General features: G+C 42.8%; 4 protein-coding genes across 8 annotated transcripts; 2 read left to right on the top strand and 2 right to left on the bottom strand.

The window, feature by feature from the left end:
* Positions 1 to 2,662: 2,662 nt before the first annotated feature.
* Positions 2,663 to 9,838, bottom strand: atad3 (ATPase family AAA domain containing 3). The gene is made up of 16 exons (XM_040028632.1): positions 9,517 to 9,838; positions 8,902 to 8,978; positions 7,662 to 7,763; positions 7,491 to 7,550; positions 7,336 to 7,405; positions 7,074 to 7,239; positions 6,175 to 6,244; positions 5,203 to 5,358; positions 5,065 to 5,121; positions 4,858 to 4,983; positions 4,644 to 4,768; positions 4,479 to 4,530; positions 4,317 to 4,387; positions 4,036 to 4,203; positions 3,489 to 3,597; positions 2,663 to 3,385 (listed from the first exon to the last, which is right to left on the bottom strand). Exons 1-16 carry the CDS (start codon positions 9,710 to 9,712, stop codon positions 2,993 to 2,995), a joined length of 1,998 nt encoding a protein of 665 aa, XP_039884566.1. The 5' UTR covers positions 9,713 to 9,838; the 3' UTR covers positions 2,663 to 2,992.
* mrpl20 (mitochondrial ribosomal protein L20) lies at positions 3,656 to 13,753 on the bottom strand. 4 transcript variants are annotated; one of them, XM_040028638.1, is made up of 5 exons: positions 13,462 to 13,740; positions 13,201 to 13,311; positions 11,573 to 11,650; positions 11,338 to 11,491; positions 3,656 to 3,836 (listed from the first exon to the last, which is right to left on the bottom strand). In XM_040028638.1, exons 1-5 carry the CDS (start codon positions 13,546 to 13,548, stop codon positions 3,826 to 3,828), a joined length of 441 nt encoding a protein of 146 aa, XP_039884572.1. In that variant the 5' UTR covers positions 13,549 to 13,740; the 3' UTR covers positions 3,656 to 3,825. The 4 variants fall into 4 exon arrangements, with proteins under 4 accessions (XP_039884572.1, XP_039884569.1, XP_039884571.1 ...); XM_040028635.1 differs by lacking the exon at positions 3,656 to 3,836 and adding an exon at positions 4,662 to 4,790 and having other exon boundaries at positions 13,462 to 13,753; XM_040028637.1 differs by lacking the exon at positions 3,656 to 3,836 and adding an exon at positions 4,858 to 4,971 and having other exon boundaries at positions 13,462 to 13,725.
* A 159-nt stretch (positions 13,754 to 13,912) lies between these two features.
* On the top strand, positions 13,913 to 18,482 carry sdhb (succinate dehydrogenase complex, subunit B, iron sulfur (Ip)). Its single transcript, XM_040028633.1, has 8 exons — positions 13,913 to 14,043; positions 14,883 to 15,016; positions 15,518 to 15,603; positions 15,970 to 16,106; positions 17,320 to 17,436; positions 17,533 to 17,634; positions 17,722 to 17,844; positions 17,956 to 18,482. Exons 1-8 carry the CDS (start codon positions 13,972 to 13,974, stop codon positions 18,034 to 18,036), a joined length of 852 nt encoding a protein of 283 aa, XP_039884567.1. The 5' UTR covers positions 13,913 to 13,971; the 3' UTR covers positions 18,037 to 18,482.
* A 1,761-nt stretch (positions 18,483 to 20,243) lies between these two features.
* Positions 20,244 to 26,066, top strand: mfap2 (microfibril associated protein 2). 2 transcript variants are annotated; one of them, XM_040028630.1, is made up of 9 exons: positions 20,244 to 20,371; positions 21,928 to 21,989; positions 23,296 to 23,343; positions 23,733 to 23,759; positions 23,854 to 23,919; positions 24,031 to 24,072; positions 24,154 to 24,241; positions 24,885 to 24,958; positions 25,361 to 26,066. In XM_040028630.1, exons 2-9 carry the CDS (start codon positions 21,959 to 21,961, stop codon positions 25,462 to 25,464), a joined length of 480 nt encoding a protein of 159 aa, XP_039884564.1. In that variant the 5' UTR covers positions 20,244 to 20,371; positions 21,928 to 21,958; the 3' UTR covers positions 25,465 to 26,066. The 2 variants fall into 2 exon arrangements, with proteins under 2 accessions (XP_039884564.1, XP_039884565.1); XM_040028631.1 differs by lacking the exon at positions 20,244 to 20,371 and adding an exon at positions 20,399 to 20,566.
* Positions 26,067 to 26,228: the final 162 nt, after the last annotated feature.

Here is a 26,228-nt window from a genome sequence, read left to right as displayed (position 1 = left end):
TTCCCAAAATTAAGAGTACTGCAACCCACTGAAACCAGAAAATCTCACAGGGCCCACCTAATCTTAAATTTTCGCTCTAGTCAAACAGAGAGCCTCATAAATTTACTTGAAAATTGCATTTAAAAAATCGCTCAATGTAATGATTAATCACCTGTTTTAATTCACTTTTCATATAAATAAATGCATATATATAAATGTGACTGTACATACATGTGAGTAATTTCAAACTGGATTTCTGTTATTAATGCGACCCACCTGCAGTACCTTTGTGGCCCTCCAGGGGGCCCCGGCCCACACTGGAGGCCTAACCCTAATCCCTCGCCCTAAGGGTAGGGTTACGAGTCCACTGAAATGCACTATCACAGAATTAAATGGCTCAGGTAGGTAAGAGCTCAGTTAGAAAAAAAGGAGGATAAAGGATTTCAGTAGATATAAAAAATAATGACATGGATACATGGATGAATACATCGTGGATGAAGATTTTAAAAAAATAATTAAACTGTGAGAAAAACAGTTAGATTGGGGGGCCAAATACATTTTAGACACGCCCCTGCTCATCAGTGAAAATATAAAAGAGGGAAGGTGTAGGTCTGTTAGGTTACGTTGTGGTGTGATCTTCGAGTTGGGGGACTTATGTTCATACTGGAGTGCAAAATTAAAACCGATGGAAGATGGGCAAGAAAAGTTCAAAGTCATCAGGTGCTCAATTTAGAAAAAAGAGAAAAGAAGAGGAGGAGAAACGAGCAAAAGATGCAGGTAAGCAGATGTGTCATTGGATAATGGCAGGTCAGAATACTTTATTAATCCCTAAGGAAATTATGTGGGTTACAGTTGCTCCAAGAAGAAATGGTAAAAATAGTAACAGTAACAGACTAAACTCCAAACAATATGTTGCAGATTTTAATATTAATTAGTCATTGCCAATTGTTGATTTGTCCTGTTTTCATTGTATGACGAATTATGATGGCTGTTTGGTAGCCGTTTGCATACTATGCATACTCTCTCTCTTCATATGTGTGTGTGTGTTTCTCTGGTGAAATTCAGTATGGTTCCGACAACAGTTTTATGTTAATGTACAATCCTTAATATGTTTTACGTGTGTTTGGGGGGGGGCAGAGGGAGTGTTCGCCCAGGGCGCCAAACAGGCTAGGACCGCCACTGCGGATAGTGATAGTCGTATTTCAACTATTCTGTGAGTTTTGGAAGAAAATATAAATATTACAAAAATGTTAGGACTGCCCACAGTCCACAGAGTTGAAAGAAAATAAGGTCCAGCTGATATTCAGCTGCATGCTGACCGTAACCATGATGACCGGTTCCCGCCAGTGCTTCTGCGGGAGGTAACATCCACGCAGCCCACTGAACCTCAGCTCTTCTTCTATTACTGTTGGCTCTCTGTGGCTGTAATCCTGCTGCCACGGCGAACTCGTTTTTACCCCTCTGTAATTTTCTCCCTGTCCGGTAATGCGAGCTTCAAAAGCAGTGAGGGCGCCAATTTCTATTTGCGTCTATGTGCAAAACCGTGTAAGAATGTAGTTAATGTATTTTATAAACAGGCTTCTTATTTTAAGTTATCAGTTTGAAAAAAACTGTTACATTTTTACTGTGTGTGTGTTAACTCCTAATTTATTTATTTATTTATTTATTTTTTTATCTCCAGGTGATCGTTTCCATTCATAGATGCCAAAATTCAGAAATATAAGGAACATGTTCAGGCGTCCACATCCTGAACCCTCGAAGGAATCCAGCGGGAACATGGTGCAGATAGAGCCACAAGTTAATGGAAGCAGAATGTAATAACAGTTGTAATAATGATATTTTAGCAGCCAGTGGAACCACCAGCGTGTAAAAAAAAAAAAAAAAAAAAAACCCACACACACTTCCTCAGGGAAATCTTGTAGAAGCAGATCTGCCATTTCTCAGCCTGTTTTCTCTGTTTCTGTGATATGGAAACATTTAAGGGGTTAAGAAACCTTAGTTATACACACATGTACTGTACACTGGTTGCCATACACTGCCTCTGCAACTGTCAGTGTTTTTCTGTGCTTGCTACTTACTAATAAAAATGCTACATATATATAAAGCATATGCAGAGGTAAGGAGTCAGCTTGTGTGAGCTAAGCCCATTCTTAGGAGCTCAGGGCCACTTTTCTGGTCAACCAGGTCTTATGCAAGTAGCTCAAACAGCTCTCCCAGCATGATACTACAAAAGATTTAACCAGATGTTGTTGGGGTTTTTTTTTTTTTTTTTTTTTTTTAAATCAGTCAAACATATCCCCATCTGTCTAAAACAACCTTCACTTTCCCTGTCAGGAATGCCGGATTGATGTCTTACTCATGCAAACCTGCACATCACGCTACATAAGAGGGTCCCATAAAATGTGACAGGGCATTTAATCATGCAGCCTTTTCCAAACCATGGACAGCTTCCTGGCCTCGACTTTCCTTTGAATATGAAGCTTCTACGGGAACTCTGTTATTATAGTGAAATACTGAAATCCCAGATGGATTCCTATAGAACACAACTACCCACTCGTCTTATCATTGCCCTTCTATTCGTTATGCATTGTGTGGTTCTAAAGTCTCTGCCTTAAAGGTTGGAGGTGTCACAGTACGACTCTTTCTTAGCTTTTCAGACTTCTGAGAGAAACACCACAAATCATCAATTGTAGTAACAATCTTTACTTTTTATGAAAACATGGATCAGTTTCATTGTTTCAACAGAGACACTTTAATTAGTACATTTATATAGTGTAATTACAGACACAGCGACTGGTTTCCATGTAAAGTAAACGTTTACATTGTGTACATGATGCATAAGACCGAAAGAGTCTCAGGCATCATTTGTATTTTGTAGTTAATTGGTTAACGCTAGAAACTCATCTTCTGTCGTAAAGACAATCCCAACAGGCTTTTAGATTGAAACTTTCTAGTCAAAGAGGCAGAAAGCTAAAATTTTCCTATCCAGGTAGCACCACTGGGAAAAATGAACTCAAACTGGAGTTCCATCTTTAGGAGGAGAGTCTTCTCTCATCTTGCCGTCAGTGGAGGCAGGAGGTTGACCTGAACTCTCTGCTGTGCTGTTGTGTCCAGCTCGGTCGGCACTTTGGCCCTCTGCCGAGAGGTTCATAGGTGCTTGCTTTTCATTAATCTCAAGGACAGGAGCGATCACCTCCTGGGCCTGAGGCGTCTCGCTGAGGGGCAGATTAAAACCCATTTTTCCTCCGCTGCTCGTCACCCCAGCTGGTGGGGGTGTAAGGCTCTTCGCCGCCTCCTCTCCTCGCAGCCAGTCCATCTTCTGAAGGTGCTGCTTGACGGCATCGTCGACCCGAGCGTCGATCATGGCCTCTGTCAGGACGCCGTCTTCAGAGGAATATGCTGCCGCCTGAAGGAAAACAACAACATTTTCATTTTGAAATTAAGATACACTCTCCAGTGGTATGACAAGGTTTCAGCTATGGAGGCAAAGATAATATGATGATTCGTACCTGCCAGGCCACACCCAGCTTGGAGATCTCTCGTCCAGACATGCCCTCTGTCCGCTTCGCTATCTCAGAGCACTTTTTCCCGTAGTCAAACTGCGCCAGCTTCAGTCTCCTGTAAACACAAAGCAGAATAAGACCATGAAAAGGCCATGAAGGAAATTTCCACTGTTACACAGTATAGTGTTCCTACACTGGCTGAGACGTGTAATCTCTCCACTGTCTGGGCTCTACCCCAGGACCTCCTCCCAGGTGGACATGCTAGAAACACCTCCAGTATAAGGCATCTTACTCTGAATCAGATGGCTCAACTGGCTCTTTTTAATGTGGAGGAGAAGCCGCTCTACTCGGATCCTCTCCGGAATGATCAAGCTCCTAACCCCAACTATAAAAGACAGCCACGCCACCCTTTGAAGGAAGCTAATTTCTGCTGTTTGTAATAGGTGAGGTAACCTGACAGCTTCGTTTTCACGCTCTGTTCTCTCTCATCACCGACATGCTACTAGGAGACTTGTCTATTGCCACTTTAACAGCTCTATTCTTGTGTACTCACTGTCTCCCTCCAGTGGCCGGCTCCAGCACATATTTGTCAAAGTATAACCGCACCAGCCTCTCCCGCTCCTCAAGACCCGGCAGCGCAAAATTCACTATTTCATCTATACGGTCATTTATGGCCCAGTCAAACTGCTCCGGCTGGTTACTGGCCAGCACCAACATAAACCTGCATAAAAACACACACACAAAAACACAAGAGTCAAGCAGCTTAATAAAGGTAGGAAGTAAATCACAGTGGTTAAGAAAGTTCGTTTGTAAACATGTGAAATAGACTCTTACTTGTTGCTCTGTTCTCCAGTGCGATATAAAAAGGCATTGAGAGTGGCTCTGAGGTCTTCACTGATTTTCTCCTATTGTAAAAACAAAATAAGGCAATGAACAGTTGCTTCTTTCTTATGTAACCGGCAGGTTTTTTGAGTAATGAAATAAACGCAGACTTACGGTGGCCCTCTTGCGGAGGAATGCGTCGGCTTCATCAACAAACAGCAGCAGCCTGTGATTGGAAACATGGCAGAAAGGACATGTTTTGCTACATCTGGTGCACTTTGTGATATTGGTGCAAATATAATAATAAAGATGTTAGGTGACATATTTTGAGCATCATACCCGCGTCGACTCGTGTTCGCCCAATCAAACACTTTGTGCATGGCGGTGACACCATCACGGCCCATTGGTGCTACATCACCACCGGTCATAATGGCGTAATCCATCCCAGAATGCACTGCCAGCTTCTACTCCACATACACAGAAATCCTCCAGTCAGACAAAGCACTGGTTTATATTTTTGGACACCTGAGCATGCTTTAGCTCTCTGGCGTACCTTAGCGAACAGCGTTTTGCCCGTCCCCGGAGGACCGTACATGAGGATGTTCCTGTACAGGCCGTTGTTCTGCCTTGTGTTTCTTGTTGCTATGGCAATGTCACGCACACGCTCCTCCAGGGAAGGCTAAGAGATGGGAAAGTGCTGTTATTTCAAGTTGAGACAAAACGGCAATGATTTGCACTTTTATACCACATGTCCACTTACACTGAGCACAACTCCCTCCAGAGCATCCTGAGGTTTACTCTTCAGCCGCTTGGCCGTCTAAATAATTTCAAAGCAGTTATAAGTACAACAAACTCTGCAGCTTAAAAATAGCAAAATTATGAATTCATCATTAGCTACCTTGACTGGATGCTTGACTGCCTCTGCGACAGTGAATCGGGAAGTTTCCCGGACTAGTGATGGCTTTCCGAGCCTGGCCTCGATGTAACGTCCGGCCACTGCTGTTGCATTTCGAGCTGAATACACTCCCACAGCCAAGAGGGTCAACCCTGCCACCTGGGGAAGAGAGGAAACCATTATAGATCAGGAGACTAAATTCACACTCCATTATGAGCAATGATAGGCAGAGCATTTTTTTTTCCCAGAAGATAATATTTATAGTTGAGGTAACATCTGGGATATAAGATCTTCATAGTTATAGCCAAAAACAATTTGAAAAAATACCTTTAAGATAGAGTTCCTGAGAATGGAAGTGTTTGAAAACCCACAGGTGTCATAAAAGCAGTATTTGCTTTGATGTATATACAACGGAGTAAAAGGACACAGTCAATTGAAATGTTTAGCACATCTGTGAATACATACATGTTGGGCCTTTTAATGCTGCGTTCCAGATTAAATTAGAAATCTGTATTTACGAGTTTACAGTCAAAATCTTCATCTGGAATAACCCCCAAACTTGGATTTCCAACTCAGAAAGTTGGAGCAGCCCCATGAATGAGTTTACCACCAGAGATGTTGGCAGTGAACATAAACGGTAGTAAAACTGTAAAAGGTGTAACGTGTACTGCCACTGTTATGTATTCGGGGCATGGCATATAATTCACAGACCAGGCTCTATCCATGCACGTGCTGCAGCAGCATTTCAAAACACACACACACACACAAAAAGGTATTGCTCTGTTTTGCCATCTTGCTAAGCAGCAAAACAAATCCTGTTTGTCTGACTTCGACAGAAACATTAATGTTTGATTTATGTTACTTGAACACAGCATAACTAACTGTGCTTTAGTGTACTCCTTAGGCATATTCATGTTTGTTTTCATTGGAATTTCAGTGACAAATTCTCCCTTGAATGGGAGCAGAGTGTCTCACCGTGGCAGTCACTTTGTCCCAGTCTGACACAAAGGCCCTGAATCCTTCTCCAAACACAGCACCTGCAGTCCTGAAAGCAAACACGTGTTAACTGTGAGCACGCCTTTAAGAGTCTGTCACAGTGCCCATGTTGACAGTGTTAAACATTTACTGAACTTAAGCTGTTTTCATGCATGAACTCCAGAAAATGGAGGAAAATTTGCTTCTCTCACATTCAGCACACAGCAGGACAAAGTCAGCATCAGTGAAATTTGCGCTACTGTAAATACTCTGTTTGGTTTGGATGAGGGTGCTACTCGAGTAGAGCGTGCAGGAAGCAGGAACATAGACTGTATAAAAGACAGACGCAGCTTCCAACTTTGAAAAAGACATTAAAACTGCATTCTTTTAACAGCCAGCAGGTTGCAAAGGGATTTCCAGCTGTACTGAAGTTTTGCGATCGATCGATATAAAAATAAATACATTTATTTATTTTAAGTCAAGAACTCAGGTTATCAAGGTTACGCACAATGTCCTTGTTTTAAAAACAAAAAACAAAGATGGCGACCGGGTCTTCTGAGTCAAACAGATAAGTCGATCTTTTATACAGTCTGCAGATGTGATACAGGCGGCCGCACGCTAGCAGTGAATTCATTTAAACTCCTTTCACATCAGTACAATTGGACTTTACACACACACAAGCTGACATATTAAAGACAATTTAATGCCCAATCCAGCCGTGTCAGACAGTTGTGTGCTCGCGTACAGCTCAGTCGAGTAAATTCTATAAAAGCTCAGGGCTGCAGCTCAGGTGCGAAAATGGATTTACAAGAAACTGCATTAAAAAACAATTATTATCATTCATGACCTTAAAAACCAGCGATACACCATTATAAACAGCTCAGAGCAAAACGATTTACTTTATGGACTCCAGGACGGTCTGTCTGTGTTCTGCAGCCTTCAGGCGGATCTGCTCTCGGATTATATCGGCGTTTTCCCTCTCAACTTTGGCTCGAGCTTTGGACTCTGCCTCAATACGAAGCAGCTCATTCTTGTGTCTCAGCTCCATCTCGTGCTCTATGGTCGCTAAACAACAAAGAGGAAAAAACAAAAACATAAACCTCAGCTCATCGTGTCAAACATTTAAAAGCATCCCATCAATAACCGCACTCGTTTCTTTACCTTTCCTCATGGCCTCCTGCTTCTGTACAGACTCCTCCTGTTTGCGAAGGCTCTCTTCATTCATGGCTTGCTGTTAATTAAACAAGCACAAGACATTTAGTACTGTATCCCACTTCACAGCACGTTACAGCTGGAGTTGGAGGTTAACAACTCACCTGTTGCCTCAGTTGGTCCTCGTATCGCTGCCTGGCCAGCTTGTCTTGGTATTGAGCTCGCTGATGGGACACAACCACAAAAACACAATTTGGTACAATTCACTGCTGTAATACTCACAGTGCTCTTCCCTCTAAAGAAAAAGAAAAGGAGCTCATGTTTTCCCCTCTTACAGCTTGATGCTGCTTGCTCTCCTCATTGAGAGTTTTCCTCCTCTCTTCAGCTTGGATGCGTATCTGGTCGCCTTTGAGCTGTTCGACTGCTGCTTCATATTCCTAAAGCGTGAGGCGAGAGCACAACTGGGTCATTGGAGAACAGCGACAATTCATCGCAGCACAGAACACAGATGCCACCAAAGTCCTCGAGTATCAGAGGAACAAGAATACCTACTTAAACAGAGCACGGCTGTTATAACGCCCAATCAGATGACTTCAGTTCCAGTTCGAGACTACTCTTCTAGTCATCACATTGAAACATCTCATCTTTATGGTGCAACCGCCCTAGCAACAAATCTCCACCCCAGCTCTTTTTTCCACAGTTAATCAGTGTCTCACCTGCTATCTCTGATGCCTGCTCTGTGCTGGTCTCCCTGCCTTATTCCACCTATACATACTCAGGAAGGTCATTACAGTGGTGCTTACTCAGCTTTGTAAATATCTAAGTCAAGTTCTTATACAGTACTGTGTAAAAGTCTTAAGCCAACACCACACAGTTCTTTGTATTTTGCTAGGAAAAGTGCAGTAATTCACTGTAACGTGCAAACATACATGGAAATACAGAGTGTGTGCATGCTATGGCACAGCCTCCATCATGTTATATATTCACCGTTGTTAATCGTTCCTGACCTTCTCCATACCTATTGACTCATGCTGTAATATGCCAAGCTTTCAGCTAATAGCTCTTTAGGAATCAACTCAACGATGCAAACAATAAATACCATTTAATGCATGTAAGCTGTGAGTAACTTCAAATTAGTTATTTGGCAAGTCGTCTGTTATATGTAGAAACAACACGGGTTCATCTTGAGGTCATCCCTGTCAACACCACTAACAGTGCCCAAGTACAAGGACTGATTTTAAAATGAGTGAAAAAGCAGCCTCTGACAGAGCTTTGGAAAGCCCGGAGAACTTTTGATAAAGACCACTTCTGAAAAATACGGCTACTGCGGCTTCATCTAATGCAGGTCTATAATACCTAGGAATTATCAAGCTGATAGAAACGGAGTGATGTACCCGGTGTCCTGCTGCAGATGCAGAGTGATCCACTGCTCTGCTTTTATTTTTATTAACAGATTTTCTTTTTCATTTTTCACTTGTGTGACTTATCTTCTGGTTTGTGTTGCTTCTTGGTTTAACATTTGTGTGATGAACACATTTTTTTGAAGTACGTAGTGAGTAAAGGTATTCACTGTACCTTCATCTTACTCTGGTGTTCCAGCTGAGTGGTATTCTCCTGCATTCGAGCCAGCTCCAGAGCTTCTTTGGCATGTCCTACACACACACACACACACACACACACACACAGACGAAGATGCATGTAGTTGCTTCAAAGCGTTGTGTTTGTGAGGCCTGCTGTCTTTGCTGATCCCTGTGACTGACTGTATCCACCTTTGAGTCTTAACTACCAAACAACAGCACAACAGCCCTGAATGAATGAATGAATGAATGAATGAATGAAATCATTATCAATAACCAAATAATAGTATGTGTTGCATCGTTGCACGTGTGTGTGTGTGTGTTAGAGGGTGAGGTCTGGATGTTCTGAGCCGGACTGCAACATCCGTGACCTTTGAACTTTGTTCTCTCTCTAGATGCAGCTCAGCTCTGTAAGCCTAACTTCACGTGAGTTAAACCTTTAGTATTTATACCGGTGCTGGCCTCTTCAGTTACACTGAGGAGCCCACCACCGTCACCGTGAGCCAGAGAGCAGCAGATGCTGGTGCAGCTCTGCTCTCCAACAGCAGCCGTGTTGGTATAATCTCTACACACCTCCTCTAAGGAGACCCACCCGAAGCCCTTGAATACTTACGGGACATGTCGAGCTCCTTGGCCGCCTGAGCAGCCCGCTCCAGCCCGGTGGGATCGAAGTTGCTCCATTTGTCCTTGGGTTTATCTCCACCGCCGCTGGAGCCCCCGGCCGGCGGAGGTGGCGGCGGTGGAGGCTGTGCCGGTAAACCGGGAGGCACCTCCGGCTGTCCCTTGTTCAGGCCGAACAGCCACGACATTTCGCCGAGAACAAATAAAGCACCGTTAAACCGGTTCTGTTGGACAGAGGATAGCAGCCGCAGGTCTGTCACTACGCTTCCTCCACACGCGTGTCACGCCGAAAGCTTCTGCGCATGTGCACCAAACAGCGCAAGGTTTAGCTGAATAACCGCAGCCAGGATTGGCTCAGAACAAGTACTTCTTCTTCTGATTGGCGCTCAACGTAGTAAACCTCAGTAGAGGTCATTGACGTAGCCCCGCCCACACTCGATACGGTAGTCGCGAAGGATCATATAGCACACAATTCACTCGAAAGGACGTTTACCCCCGGTTTCATCAGGCTGTTTCCGTTTTTGAAAGTCATTGAAGTGTCAGAGGATTGTTTCCAGGTTTTCTATATCAAATCTATTTTTGATTTACTTAAACTTCAAATCTAAAAATTTAAAGCAAACACTCTGCACTGAAAACAATCTCCTCACTTCAGTTTTAACCTTCTGTTTTCCAACAACTTCATGCTCCAGAGCAAGAGTGGGCCATTTATGTCCCAAAGGGGCTACACGAGAAGCTGCTGTGCAGGCCCACACCAATAAGTTGTAAGAAGATAAAATAAACATTGAGCAGAACTGAGTTCAGCTTATTGTTGATCAGGACAAAAGTAAATAAAATCCTTAAAATAAAAAAATCTGATGAAAGACAGCAAACCAGAATATATATCAAAAATGTTTAATGAGCTAAACATTTAGAGGACAACCGACCCACAAAAGGTGGTAAAACACATATTTACACAGAGACAAAAAAAAGAAAAAGAAAAAAAGGCCAACCTTAAAAACCAAACAAAAAGAAAAACTTTCATTCATAACTCAAGGTTGCATATGATAAACAGGTTTATGGAAATGATAACAAGACCATGTGTGAAGACACTGGAGGTAATCAGGAGGTGACACCACATGTTGGATTGAAGCAGGTCTGGATTTGGAAACACATTCCTGTTTTAGGAAGTTTAAGTTTACCTCCTGCCAGGGATTCTGTGCAGCCATTGATAAATACCAGTGAAAGTTGGATTTATGGGTTTTAAACATGTACGTCGTATGAAGAACACAATCAGAGACACTGATCTGGAAGTTCAGGAATCAAAATACTGCACACATAATGATCTGTGCTGCTGTAGGCACATTTACTTCAGGAATGATGCACTTTGTTGGTACCATTTTAAAAATCTCTCCAAAAATAATTTCTACGAGAGACCAGTCTCGTTAACATGAGACTCCTTATAATGACTTGTTCAAATATAAAGCCAACAAGAAGCACAGGACCAGCAGAAGTGTCACAAAACCGATTACTTTTTGATCAGCCTGTAAAATTCCTCAGTTTTTCCCAAACAGACAACATGTGTTACAGCTCGAATTCAAGCCGGATCTCTGATCAAGCGATCATGAATCACCACACACAAATACAATTCTTTAAACGAATCATACAAGAAACACATTTTGATGAAATCCTAAAATGAGGTGTCTGTGTCAGTTCGATTTTTTTTTTTTTTTTTTTTTTTTTTTTTTAAATAAATGCTGTTCTTTAACCCCCCCCCCAAAAAAAACAATCATTTATCCATAACTGTGGCAAATCCTTTACTGCAGCATAACTACACGGGAGAGCACACCAGAAGGCTCTTTGCCGTCACCCAGTGCTGCCCTGAAGCCTTCTTGTTGCCGAGCCCTTGCCAGTTTTGCAAGTGAGAGGAACGACCGAGGCTCTGTGACGGCCAGATCACTGATGACGCGACGGTTGAGCTGGACGCTGCTCTATATGGTGAGAAAAAGGAAGAGTGAGCCAACAGAATTTTTAAAAATACATGAGCTGCAAAACTATCTAGTAAAACCAACCTTAGTCAGATTGTGCATGAGGGCGGGATATTTCATGCCGTGCTCTCGTGTTGCTGCAGCAATCCGTGAGATCCAGAGCTGATGAATCAAGGGGACAACACACAGGATCAATTATACTGAAGCAAACTGATTTCTAATCTTACACACACCAATCAGCTGCAATATTAAATCCAAAGAGAGGAAGTGAACAACATCCTGTTATACTGCAAAGTTCTGCTGGGAAGTGCACAGCAGTGGCCTCACCCAGCCAGAGAACACCCCCCAACACACTACAAAAATTGCTCAGGAACAGCTCGATGATCAGGACAAAGAGCCCAAAGTGCTGAACTGACTTCAAATTCTCCCAATTTAATCAAAATAAGTCAGCAGCATGGAGCAGAACTGAGGTTTTAGAATAGAATAGAATAGAATGCCTTTATTGTCATTATACAGATGTACAATGAGATACGTTGGGGGGGGGGGGGGGGGGGGGGTTGCACAGTTTCTGCAGCACTATATACATATGAGCAGTATTTACAGGAAAAAAATATAAAGTGTACAAAACCACAATCTGGTAAAAAATAATAATAATAAATAGTGTTATGTATATATAGTTTGGGTTATTGCACAGTGGTGGTTTATCCTTGAAATGGGGGGTGGAACTGTGTTTATCAGTGCATGTGTGGACATGGAAGGAGTGCTTCCAAGTTGTTCACACCAAATTCTGACCCTACCATCCAAATGTCATGGCAGAATTCAAGATGCATCAGACCAGGTGTTTTTGATCTTCTGCAGTGAAATTTTGCTGAACCTGTGCAAATTATAGTCTCAGTTTCTTGCTCTTAGTGGACAGGACCTGTGGTTGTCTTCATTTAGATATCCTCTAACCCTTGATTGTAATGCAAGGTTATTTTAGTTAATCTCGCCTTCCCATCGCCTCAGGCGAAGGACTTTCACACAGAGAACTGCCACTCACTGCATTGTTTCCTCTTGGTTTTTTTGGACCATTTTCTGTAAACCCTAGAGATGGTTGTGTTGGAAAATCCCAGCAGCTCAACTGAAATATTCAGACCAGCCCGTCTGGCACAAAACGCCACAACATGTTTAAAGTCACTGAAATCACCCTCCTTCATTCATTCTGATGTTCAGTGTGAACCTGAGCTGGTCATCTTCACCATGTCAAGACGCCTGAATGTACTGGGTTGCTGTCAAGTGATCGGCTTACTAATATTTTGCGTTAACAAGCAGTTGAACAGGTGTCCCTAATGAAGTGGCCTGTTAGTAATGTAGACACTGCTGCGGAACTAGCCCAAAGCTTTATTTTCTATTTAAATATTATATAGCGGACTAATGGAGTGAAAATATCAAGTATTTGATTAAACCGACCAAAAAATAAAGAAAATATAACCAGTTATCTAAAAAAACATGCTTTAATTTAGACATCTTGTGGTGCACCTGATTTATGTTGGGGATCCTTTAGGTGGTCATGACGCCAGTCAGGAATCATTTGATAAGCAAAAAGCTATCATTAGTGTTTGTTTTAAATATATTTGCACCCAGAATCTGCTGAAAAGTCTATTACTTAGACTACGATTGCTACTATCAGGAAAAAATCCAAATGCCATGCAGTAATATTTGGGTCTTCTTACCGTCCTCATGTTGCGCTTCTTAAGTTTCCGAGCTTTGGTGGCGTACACGAACGCCCTCCTGACAGCCAGCACGGCCAGGCTGTAGCAGCGGTTCTTCCTGCCTCTGAAGTGCTGTTGGAAGAAATGACAGAGAAGTGACAACAACACTTGTTACAAGTCTTTAACACGACGAGGATGCAATAAACAAAACACCACAGCTTCTACAAACATAATGAATGAGCTCTAGCAGCTATCACTCCAGGAAATAGCCAATAGACGTACCCGTGCATGCTTGAGGACCTCCTGGACCTTCCAGTATCTGTCGGGTCCTCGGCTTCTGATCCAACAAGACAGCGTCAAAAACACCATTTCAGTCCCCCCGTCACCTCACCGCAGTGTCCACTTTCAAACGAATAAACACGTAATAAGTGACCTCCAACCAAGCACTCTCGGTGTTATGAGAGCTCAATAACTCCGCACGCCGTACGTCGACAAACCGAGGCGTATTCTGGGTACGTTCAATTTAAAATTCTGTCAGAGGCGGCGCGCGGGCTAATTTAACACAGACAACTTCATCAATTGCACCAGACGGCTACGGTTCACAAAACAAAAAACAAAACAAAAGCCTGAAAATAAAATGTCAAACATTAGATTACAGATCCGTAAAAATAAACACTTTCTAAAGGACGTGTTTGCTTCAGTGCGCAACACGTCGGTGTACAAAGCAAACGCACCCACTGAGTTGAATGCTGGGATAGCGAGCTGCGGAGGTCAAAGGAGAGACCTTCCAAAATGTCGGTCGCCAGTTTTACGTCCTTGACTCGGTGCGGTGTTTTGGCATTCCGCTCTCCCGCAGGACTCTTGGTATGTTGACGGTTATTAGGGAAAATTAAATAGTTTCATCGCGAACCGCTGCTGTCATCAGCCGGCCCGGTGTCAGCGTTTAGACCGGTTACAGCTCTCTACGTGAGGGTTCCGTCTATGTTCTGAAGTCCGGGTTACATAGTGTAGTTGTTAGCTAAACTTAAGTTAATTATGGTTCGGCTGGTTAACGCTAAATGTGTTGGAATGTATGTCTAACACTAAAAGTAAATAATAATAGAGTTTTGTGCAGAAAAATATATTAAAAAAGATAATCCGAAAAAATGATGGCATTATTCTATTGCAATGAAGTTTGTGTTTTATGAAACCATGTCTGACAGCTATTAATACAGGATATTTATTGGTATTGATTAAAGGTTATTTAGACAAAGCTAAATTTAGTGATTGGAGCAGGTACTTCATCCTGGTCATGATTGAAGAGGACTTCGGGCGATCGTGGCTCAAGATTTGGGAGTTCGCCTTGTAATCGGAAGTTTGCCGGTTCGAGCCCCGGCTTGGACAGTCTCGGTCGTTGTGTCCGGGCAAGACACTTCGTTGCCTACCGGTGGTTACCGGTGGCGCCAGTGTCCGGCAGCCTCGCCTCTGGCTACAACGTAGCTTGCCATCACCAGTATGTGAATGGGTGGATGACTGGATGTGTAAAGCGCTCTACAAATACAGGCCATTTACCATTCCAAGTATCATGGACTCTTACCATTTATGTATCATGGACTCTGGACATCAGTACTGCATACTTGTGTCCCAAAGCGGGTTGGTGTGTGTGTTTGTTTGTTTTAAATTATTATTATATTTGATTTCTCGCCTGTCTTCCCTGTGATCAGGCGGTACGGTATGCACAGACAGCAGCAGCTCCAGCAGGGCAGCCCAGAGTAAAGAAGTTCCAGGTGTACAGATGGGATCCAGACACTCCAGGGGACAAACCCCGAATGCAGACCTATGAGATTGACCTCAACACGTGAGTGTCATAGATTTGGACATCTGGCATCCAGGCAGAGCAATTTCCTGTCATTGATTAGAGAAAGTTTTATTAAAACTCAACAGTCCAGCAGCTTTCCATTTTAGCCCAGCTATCCCAGCAGAGTCTTCATTTTTCACAGGTTAGGATGTTTGTTGGTTAGGATGTTGCTGAGAATATATCCGGGTCTAAACAAAGGACATTGTTAATGGCCTAACTAATGCTCTCTGGTGGCTTCAGTAACAGTTACAGGTGGCCCTGACAGCCGGGCATATTTTCAGTCCTCTTCCTTCACCTGTTCTCTAATCAGCTTTATTAAACTCTCAGCTCATGTTTGTCAGCGTGACACTGCTCAATGCTGAGTAATGCTGCTCAGCCGTATGATCTGTCTGGGTTTCAGCTGATCGAGTAAACACATCAGACAAGCTGCTTTGACGATTTCATGTTACAGATTTTTTTAAATTTTTTTTTACTTACTGTGTTTTGGTTTTTTTCATCCAGCTGTGGCCCAATGGTTCTCGATGCGCTCATTAAGATCAAGAATGAGATTGACCCCACTCTGACATTTCGTCGCTCCTGCAGAGAAGGTCAGTAACACAGGGGCTGGAGTTTCACCTTTAAAAGGGGTTTACAGAGTCTAGAGCACCTGAGTCAAAGCTTTTATACTCTTGAAGACTGACAAAGCCCATCTTTAAGAAGCCCATCTTTTCAGCTCAAAGTAAGAAGTGCAAAAACCCCCAAAAAACACTAACGGTAAAAAAGAAATGCAGTATGAAAAGCACAGACAGCATTGTCATTGTTTTTATTACTCAGTTTCACTGTTTGGTTGACGAGCAACAACACCACAAGCAAGAGTTGCACACAGACCGGTTGTACCACATCTGTTGTTGTCCTCAAAAGTTAAATGTCTTTAATAAATGTTGTTATTATAATTTTTATTCTGCTTTAACCAGGTATTTGTGGGTCCTGTGCGATGAACATCAATGGAGGAAACACACTCGCCTGCCTCAACAAGATCGACTCCAGCCTCAGCAAGCCGACTAAGATTTACCCTCTGCCACACATGTACGTCGTCAAGGACCTGGTACCTGTAAGTCAGCTTCACCGAACATCTGTGAACATCTGGAACGAAGCATTTACTTCACAGTCCTGTTTTATAAGCTAGCACAGCCATCACATTATCACACACAAGTGCTAAGAGTTTAAAGTCATTAACAGCTGGTTGCTTTTTTTATTTTGCATGTGCAAAATCTAGTGTTGCAATAACAAATGTTACACTGTTTTGTTTTTAACAGTGAAAAAACACATTAGCATTCATGAAAACCGTTACATTTTTCTTTATTCATTTTATTTCCAACCTTTTTTAAGCCAGATCTAATGAATCAGATGCGTGGATGTCTTTTTAGGAGTGTTGGTGCTGTAGATTATGTGATGCGGATGTTCCTGATTCTTAATTTTCTAGATGATTAAACAGGAGAAGGAGAAATCAATCAGACTGTTCTAAAAATCAGAAACACTCAAGAGATTAATAAAGGGGCTGAATTTGCATTGTCTGACTTTCCGTCTTTCTTGTTAACACCTTCCCAACACAGAGAGGAGGAGGGATGGAGAGGGGTGGTTCTTGTTTGTCGGGTGGCTGGATGAATGTAAAACCCTGCTGTTCACCAGCAGCATGCACAAATAAAATCTGAATAATTTGTTTAACCAACTAGTGTTTCTGCCGCCAGCTAGCAAGGACGGCAATGCTTAATTGTGTGGTCGACTAATTCTGGGCATCCCTTTTTAATGATCAGTAGACCCGACGGTTAAATGTTGCTTTGAACTGATTGGGTCTTGGTGTGAAGAAGCTACTGCTCACTGCTTCTCTGTGGAAGCTAAAATCCAGCAAAATGTAAATTGAGGCAGATTTTGTTTAATAACAGCAGATCAGTTTAGGGGATTTTTAGCATTTGAATGTAAGGCTGCTTGATTACAACAATAAATCATAATTGCACATTCGTATTGTTTAAGATCTTCAATGATTATTAAAGATGATAGATTTAGAAAAAGTTTAAATAAATAGGAAAATAAAAATTAGGTTGATAATAATTGTTTTATTGGTCTTATCTTGCTATAATAGTCACTGGAAGCCAAAATTATAATTGCAATAAAATGTGAGTGATTCGCACACATACTTCGACACGTGGATTGGAGGAGCCTGAGATCGATCAGCTGATCCATTTGATTGGTAGTCGACCACCTAGCGCAGCACCTAGTAGACGGTTCAGTTTGGTGGATTCATTAGTGTATCAATGTGTTTGCAGGACATGAGTAACTTCTACGCCCAGTACAAGTCCATCGAACCCTACCTGAAGAAGAAGGATGAGTCCAAGGAAGGGAAGGAGCAGTACCTGCAGTCTGTGGAGGACCGGCAGAAGCTGGTACATTTGTCTTTGTTTGTTTTTTCACTGTCCCATAACATTCAGTCTTCCAGCACATTAAGGAAACATATCTTTACTTGCTTCTCTCCCATGTAGGACGGGCTGTATGAGTGTATTCTGTGCGCCTGTTGCAGCACCAGCTGCCCAAGTTACTGGTGGAACGGAGACAAATACCTCGGGCCTGCTGTGCTCATGCAGGTGTGTGTTTGAGCACTTTAATATGCGGGATGGTCTGTTGTAGTCCGAATCAGCAAGGCTGTGTAGTAAACCTTTGTCGTGTCTCAGGCGTACCGCTGGATGATTGACTCACGAGACGAGTACACAGAAGAACGGTTGTCCAAGCTGCAGGATCCTTTCTCGCTCTACCGTTGCCACACCATCATGAACTGCACCAAGACCTGTCCCAAGGTAAGCTCTCTGCACACAAACGCATCACTGCTGACACTTCAGGTACATCTGAGCAGCTTCGTACAGAGATGTGTGAATAAGCTTTTGTGTTTTCTGTGCTCTTCCTGTCAGGGCCTGAACCCAGGAAAAGCTATCGCTGAGATCAAGAAGATGATGGCCACATACAAGGAGAAGACAGCAGCTGCTGTCTGAAACCTCATTTATCCTCTGGATCTTCTTATCCCTCCATGACTAAGTTATATAATGATCAAAAAAATGCTTCTTCAGGTCTGTTGGGCCAGTGCACCATGTATCACCACCACCACCACCACCACGACATCCTGCAGTCAGCTGTAGCAGAAGCGTGTGTGTGTGGTTGGAGAACTTGGTGTGACATAAACGCACATGTACAGTATGAATGAAGGAGAGAGAGAGAGCGCGTCTGAGTCTTACATGTACCATAAAATAGGTGTTTACCTCCAACTCTACTGTGTGTTTGTGTACTTGATGCTGCAGAGTAAAATCCAGGCGTTTCTTTGTGTGTCTTTTAGCTCGTTGCTTTTCATGTTAGCAGCTGGTTCACAGTCACGTTCCCTCAGATCTTCCAGCAAACTGACATCAGTCTTTGTTTTGATGGAAATAAATAAGTTTAAATTCTGGTTGCGGTCTTTCACTTGTGATTATTTCTCCTGTCATCCTACTACTACTACTACTACTACTACTACTACTGTGTTGACTCGGTGTCCTCTGGGTGTCACTGTTGAGCAGAGCCAAATGAGTTGAACCATCTGAAGCATTTTAAAGCTTTTTCAACCAGCAATAAAACTCTTATTGTATGTTGACTGTAATTAAAGGGGCACTAAAATCCTGCTTTATGTTGTAAAATGGAGTTTGTAATCTGTACAGCAGACTAATCTCTGGAGGACTCAATGCAGAGCTTTGCTTTCAGTGCTGTGGGTATGTACAGAGACAGAAAAAGCTATCGCTGCCCACAAACCTCATTTTAAAATTAATTTTGGCATAAACTGGAGTTTATTTACACAAGAAAGGAGTTCAGCTTTATAAAGTGCAAATTCATACAATGTGATATTAGAGTGAAACCCCAACAAGCCTCTGGCAGCCATCTGCAAGAGACCAGCTGTGGGATGATGGGACAGAGAAGATACAAACTGTGGGAGAGAGAAGAAGAAAAAAAGTGGAGTAGAGTGCATCATGGGAAGTCTGCCAGCAGCCTGAGCCTATCGCAGCAGCAGGGTCCCCTGATCGAGCCCTGACTGTAAACTTTACCAAAAAGCTTAAAATCTAAAAATTTAGAGGGGGTCTGTCTCCCAAAACCAAGCTGGGAGCTGATTTCACAGAAGAATGACCTTAAAGCTGAAGGCTCTGCCACAATTAAGCCTGCAGTCTGGGAGCGATCGGCGAGGTCTTTAAGATGTGAGGAGGCCTGATTATTTAAAAACTTTCTATGTGTACAGAATTTAACAAGGACCCACATGCAGTTGTATTGTATAAAGGAAAACATGGCTGGTATTTATATGTGCTGACATTATATACAAGACATCAATGCCAGGAAAAAAGGACCAAAAAACTGGTGTGACTCAACCCTGATATGTTAGGAGCGTTATACTGTACATTTGTGTGCGCTCACATGTGCGTTAAAGATTGCCAAAGTTTCAAGGTAATAAACAATTAGTTGCTCTGGGTGAAAAAAAATTTTTGTACAGTCTGTGATGTCCCCCTTGTACAAAGGGGGACATCACAGACTGTGAGCACAGAAGCCCCACCCACCCACTGTCCAGACCTTCTGTTTGCACAGGCCAGCCAATCAGAAGAAAGCCATCAAAAAATAATATGGGAAGATAGCTAAAAGTCTTGTTTCAAGCAGTAGATGAACTACATGAAAGGGCTGCATCAGTGCCCATATTAAGAAAAATGAGGATTATTTTTAGAAATGTAAATCATGCTAAACTATCCTGGAAGCACAAGAATAAAACACGGAGCTGGAAATTAGCACTACGGATCATGTGAACTTACCCTTCTATTTCATACTTTCATAGACCGTGGCTCAGGGGGTTGGGAAGCGTATCTGTAACCGGAAGGTCGCCGGTTCGATCCCCGGGCTCTCTGTCCTGGTCGTTGTGTCCTTGGGCAAGACACTTTACCCTACTGGTGTTGGCCAGAGGGGCCGATGGCGCAATATGGCAGCCTCGCTTCTGTCAGTCTGCCCCAGGGCAGCTGTGGCTACAACTGTAGCTGCCTCCACCAGTGAGTGAATGTGAGAGTGAATGAATAGTGGCATTGTAAGCTTGGCTAAAGCGCTATATAAATCCAATCCATTATTATTATTATAGAGTTTATAGCATCGCTTCCACTTCTGCATAGCTCTTCACTGACAGGGTTGTTGCTGGTCGTTGCTGGAGGCCGGGGCTGGACTGGACGGGGAGGAGACTGCAGATGCGGGGTGGTACAATGTGGCGCTGGAAGTCCTCCTGCACTCACAGGACACATGAGAGCAGCAGAAAGTCGGAGCGAATTGAGTCAAAGTTGGGTAAGATCTCTGAAAAAAGTCGCATGACTGGTTTAGTTTGACTTTCTTGTTTCTTTTTTATTATTACTATTACTAAATGCACGTATGAAATGAGTTATAGACTTTACCTGATCTAAACTGCATTTATGCTGAAGGTTGTGGAGGAGGGAAAAAAAATCAGGAGACATTTTTTGTGCACAGACTTCATGCAGTGCGGTGAGTCTTAAAAGGACTTCAAAGCATTCCTGGCGCTTATCAGTCTGCTTAATGCAAACCAAAAATAGCCGAGGATATTCTGGGTGTATATTAATGGCTGTTGAGAATTGACATGTGGTCCTGTGTTTTCACTGGAGAGAAGAAGAGGGAGGAGGAGGAGGGACTGCAGCGATGGCCCTGGTGAGAGGGTGAAAACTAAACCCTCTCTCCAGCCTCTCTGTCAATGAGTGGGGGGAAATTGAGCTGCTTCCAGAGAATAGGGGTCGATGAGGGCATATGCAGAAATTCATTAGTGTTCCCTTTTTTAACTATAAAAAACCAAATGGTGCAAAAATGGATGACAGCAGAGCATCTCCTGATTGTGGGTTTTTTGTGTATGTGTGTGTGTGTGGGGGGGGGGGGGGGGTAATGGCTCCCAGATGTGTGCTGTGAAAACATATGGTTTCCGAAAGCCACTGTGATGCACACCAAGAACTGTGTGTGTGTTTTAGTGTCACACAAAGATGCACAAATTTTTTGGCATGCGTGCACAACTTATGCAAAAAGTGTTTTACTCACAGATTTTGTGTCCAAATGTGACCTAGAAAATCTGCATTTAGTTACACACACACACACACACAAACACACACAAACAAAGGGGAGGGAGAAAAGAAAAGAGTGGGTTTTGTGTATGTACTACACAATCAGGTTTAGTGCATGAAGTGGCCCACAGTGCAGCAGCAGCTGTGGAGGAGGAGCGTTCATACTTTCCACAAAGTGGAAAAGTACTTTAGTCAGTGTAAGGTAATGAGTTTTACTGTATGTAACAGTGTGACTTCATGAATGTCACTGACGGATTCAGAGTGGTTTTTTATTTTTTAAAAAAGCTCTGTTGCTTGGTCGGGTAAAGAAGAAAGAAAAGGGGGGAAAGGGGGGGGGGGAAAGGGGGGGGGGGGGGGCTGGTAGGAAATGACCAGTGAGAGCGACAGAAGGGAAATGAAGGATGAGGAGGCATAAAGAGGGAGGGATGAAGAAAACCCAGAGAGAAAGAGAGTGGGGTGGGGTCGAGGGGTCCTCTGTTTCTTTTCCTGGAATGCGGACTGTGTGCTGCTGCGAGGAAAAGCTGTAAAACAGAAAGTTTGTTCTGAGGAAGACGTGCCACATTCTTGCTGCCACAGTTCCCCGGTGGAGGAGGTGGTGGTGTTGGTCACAGTGGGGATGATGGCTTAAGGGGGGCAGAAGTATGGGGGGGTGGAAAGGTGATGGAGGACAGGGGAAAGAGAAGAGACGAGTTTTCAGGAGACCAAAGCAGTGTCCAGCACTGAGCACTTTATCCCCCTGATGTTGTTTTGTCTTGATTAATACTCTCATTTTCCCTCCAGTGTTAAAGTCAGTCTACCTCCCAGAGCGACCATGAGAGTCCTCCTGCTACTCTGCATGCCAGGTAACTGCACCACAGGCCTCTACCAGCTGAAACAGCTTCAAAAAACAAATCAGTTCTCTGTAACACCAAAGGCTCAATACTAAATGTTTGGACATTTTGGTATAATAGATTTATTTGCTTTCTTGCTTCAAGTTAGGTAAGGAAACTGATACCATTCTCATGTCTGTATCATGCATGAAAAGCTCCTCGATCAACAACTTAAATAAGATTAAATGACAGATAAATAGTTCAGTCTAAAGGTAACAACAAAGCCCTGCCAACATTTAAAAAAAATGTCAAACTACTCGTTTATTTATTCCTTTATTCATTTCATGTTCAGACCTCAACAACAAAACAGCCCCAACAGCACCTGTTATCACCGTTGTCCAGTTTAGTCCCACACACTCCTTGCTCTCGACCAAAAATGCCGAAAACCTCCCGAAACTTTTCAAATTTTAACAGAAAATTGCTGCCCACTGTAAAAAACAAAGATCACTATTCCTATTCACTATTCACTATGTTCACTATTCCTCGAATAGCAACAAAATTTAGTCAAACTGAGAAAAAGCTGCAAAGATAACACATGTATGCTGCTCTGAATAATAGTGAGATACAGCAGCACAAAGTCTCACTTGGCATTTTTTAAGTACACCTGTTCCATTGCTTGAACCCAAATACTTAATCATCCAATCAAATGGATCTAGGCGTGTAGTCATGACCAAGACGACCTGCTGAAGTTGTAACCGAGCATCAGAATGAGAAAGATAGGTGAACGTGCCATGGCTGAAGCTGAGACTAGAGTTCTCACAGACTCACCAAAATTAGCCAAGAGAAGATCGGAAAACGCTGCCTGGTGTGATGAGTCTCGATTTCTACTGTGTTATTCAGGTTAGGGTCAGAATTTGGCATAACCAACATGAACGCAAAGAATCCATGGATCCTTGTTCAGGCTGCTGGTAGTGATGTAATGGTGTTATTCTTCTCAGTGTTCACACACTAATGGTTAGGCTTAAGCAGAAAGGCTTCCTGCCCAAACCCCTCACGCCATGTGCGGTCTTTCTCCCCACGTTCCCGAGCTTGATGGGATTGTGACTTGTCATTTGCAATAATGGTCCTGCAGTAGTGCTAGCTAGAGCTTGAAGATGTAAAAACCACATAATTATCAGGTGCGAACGTTTCATACTTCATAGCTGCCTTATTAAAGGAGTTGAGTGTGATCTTAAAAGACTTAGGAAACACCAGTGATAGAGCTGTTTGTGTTTCACCGACTGCACTTCTCTCATCATTCCGTCTTTGTGATTCCTCTATTTGTCTACGATGTCAACAGTTGTGCTGTTCAGCCAGCCCCAGTACCAGGATCCATATATCTTTAACGGTAAGTTAATTAAGGGAATATTGGCCTACATTGTTCCTGCTCAGCATCGGTTTACATCAGAGCTCTCCACATCTGTTCTCAATTCCTCGTTATCCTCTGCTGTATCACCCACCCTCGAGGAGTTCGCCCTCCCCCTCTCTCTCTGTCTTTCTCCTGATTCATATGTTTGTCATTCGCATAGCAACTGCACTGTAGTGTAAATAGCACTTTGACCAGTCTGCATCTTATTATTTTTAAACATCTTGCATATGAAGTCATGATTACTGACTCACAAGCTTGTGAACTCGTGCAGGTGGTTCACGTTATATGGTGCAGCGCTTTCTGTGGTTTTTTTTTTTTAAACTAACAGTTGATCTCATGAAACATTTTTCTCTCTTGCTTGTTTTAAGAATTCCAAGAGTATGAGTACACTACAGGTGAGACATTTACTTTTCTTTTTTTCAGTTTCCTCATTTTCTAAATGTTATGCCAAGTGTATAAGTGGGAAAATGTTTCTCTCCTCTTATTTAGACCCTCCTCGTGGAGGCTATCAGCAGCAGGTTCAGCTCAACCCCGTGATCCGTCCTGGAAAATCAGGTACGTCTGCTTAGCTCTCCTCCCATCGGTCACAGATTTACTCCCAGTGCTGTCACGATTGAATGAATGAATGCAAATTGCCGCATGTCTCATACTATTTGAAAAAAACAGATCCCGAATTCCTGACAGAGCCCACGGAGCCTGGACCTCTCGGTAAGTGATTCGGAGAGACGAGAACAGAAAGCCTGTTGTTTTACGTAGAGTGGAGAAATGATTCTGTTGTTTGATTCCCAGATTGCAGAGAGGAGCAGTACCTCTGCACCCGACTCTACTCAGTTCACAAGCCATGCAAGCAGTGTCTCAACAGCCTCTGTTTCTACAGGTAAGTGCTTTTAAAGGAGCACAATAGCAACAGAAAGCAGTGATTACGAGTAATACTGCATGGCTTCATTTCGTCTTGATGAATGGATATTTACCTCATGTGCGCTGTGCTAGTTTTGGTCTGTTATTCTAATGTAAATATCACTGAAGCACAGTTAATTCTGATGTTAACAATGTGCTGGAACTACAGTGCATTTATGCAGATCCAAAACAAAAGGAATGAGGTTTTATACGATGCAGATGTCTCAAGGTGTCTAACAAAAAGGCAACCAGAAGCCAAACTGCTCTCCAAGAACTTACCGGATAAAGATTGTACAGCCTGTTCTCAGCAATCATTTCAAAGACTCCATTATTCAAACAGGACTAAATAGTGTATTTGTTGGGAACAATATCCAGCTGTGGATCAACCCTCATTTAGTTCTTATGAGTTCGTATGTGGTGCTGACTCAAAATAAACTTCAGCAGTAATGAGGAAACACCATGAAGTGCAGTGTCTCACTAAATAGGCAACAGTGGATTTGATTCGGTATAGATCGGCTATAGACTGTTGCCTGTAGATGCAGTTGTGACTGATAAGACCGACATGATGACTGTGAGCTGCTCCTGGCTCCGCACGTGTGACCTCTGCATGTGTTTTTGTTCAGTTTGCGGCGGGTGTACGTCGTCAACAAGGAGGTCTGCGTGAGGACTGTGTGCGCACACGAGGAGCTGCTCAGAGGTGGGATTCGCGTAACCTGTGTTCATGCATTTACTCCTTGATATTTTATGTACTAATTTAAAAGGGGCAGTGCATATTAATTAACACAAGCACTTAAACCCATCCTGTAAATATGCCAGGTTTGCCAGGCTAATTTTCATCTTGCAGGTTAATAAATTAATGAATAAAACCAAATCTTCAAAGGCATATAAATAAATATAAATATAAATGAAAGAGAAACGCATGTAAAATATACACAAATTCTAAAGTGATGGTATAAATTTGGCTTGTTATCCAAAAATTTCTACAAGCCTGCTTATAGAAAATAACTTTCTAATGATTTTAATTGTCTGTGTTGGACAATAGCTCATATGAGAAAGAATCATGAGATTGATTTTAACGGGCTTTTCCGTGTGTGTTTAGCGGACCTGTGTCGCGATCAGTTTTCTCGCTGTGGAGTGGCGGCGCTGAGTGGCCAGTGTGCATCATTAGGAGGAAGCTGTGGGAAGAGCTGCGGAAGCTGCTGATGATCAGGGACACCACCCGCCCAGATACTGCCGCTTTTTCACCTCCCTCATCACGTTGTCTTACTTTGCCCTCCTCCCTCCCTCCTCTCCCTCTGTACACCCCCGCTACCCCTGTGCGAAAAGCACTTCTGCATTTCAGCATGTTTCTCTTCGTCTAAAATGTTCCACATGTGTGTTTGCTCACTAGATCCTGTGTGTAAGGATACGTATAATCCAAAGGACGTTGATGACTGTATAAATCACTGGTGCTATAAAACTTTTAGAGGTGCACATAAAGCCACAGAACATCCTCGATTTTAATTTTTTAATTTTTTGCATATCGTATCACATTAATCTTCTCGTGTTTACTGGTACGTTACTGTATTTGTGTTGAAAAGCAGTCATTGTCATGATTAGCTCATCAATGGTGGCCGCAGTGCACTGACATCAGACAAAACTAATCGATATCCAGCCGCCAGCTGTCTCGCTATCCAAGATCATGAGATATGTGATGAAACAGGTAGTGAGGAGTGACCTCACAAATGACCTCTGTACTACTGCTTTGTAAAACTGTCACTATAGAGACTGAGAAAAAAAATAAACTTTGTTTTGTTTTTTTACTACAGCTGATCAGCGTGTCATTGACTCAGGTGTGATTCCTGGCTGCAGCTCAGCGTATTGAAGCGTATTAATGAGCAGACATGAGTTAGGACACACAGCCAAGTTTATTTTCCAGGAAACATGGCTTCCCTTCGTCCAAACGAGTGACTCTGTCCTTATAAATC

This window comes from Simochromis diagramma, unplaced genomic scaffold (genome assembly GCF_900408965.1).
Source record: "Simochromis diagramma unplaced genomic scaffold, fSimDia1.1 OVJJ01000483.1, whole genome shotgun sequence".
NCBI lineage: Eukaryota > Metazoa > Chordata > Actinopteri > Cichliformes > Cichlidae > Simochromis > Simochromis diagramma.
Note: the sequence above shows the minus strand (reverse complement) of the source record. Positions and strands in the feature narration are given on the sequence as shown.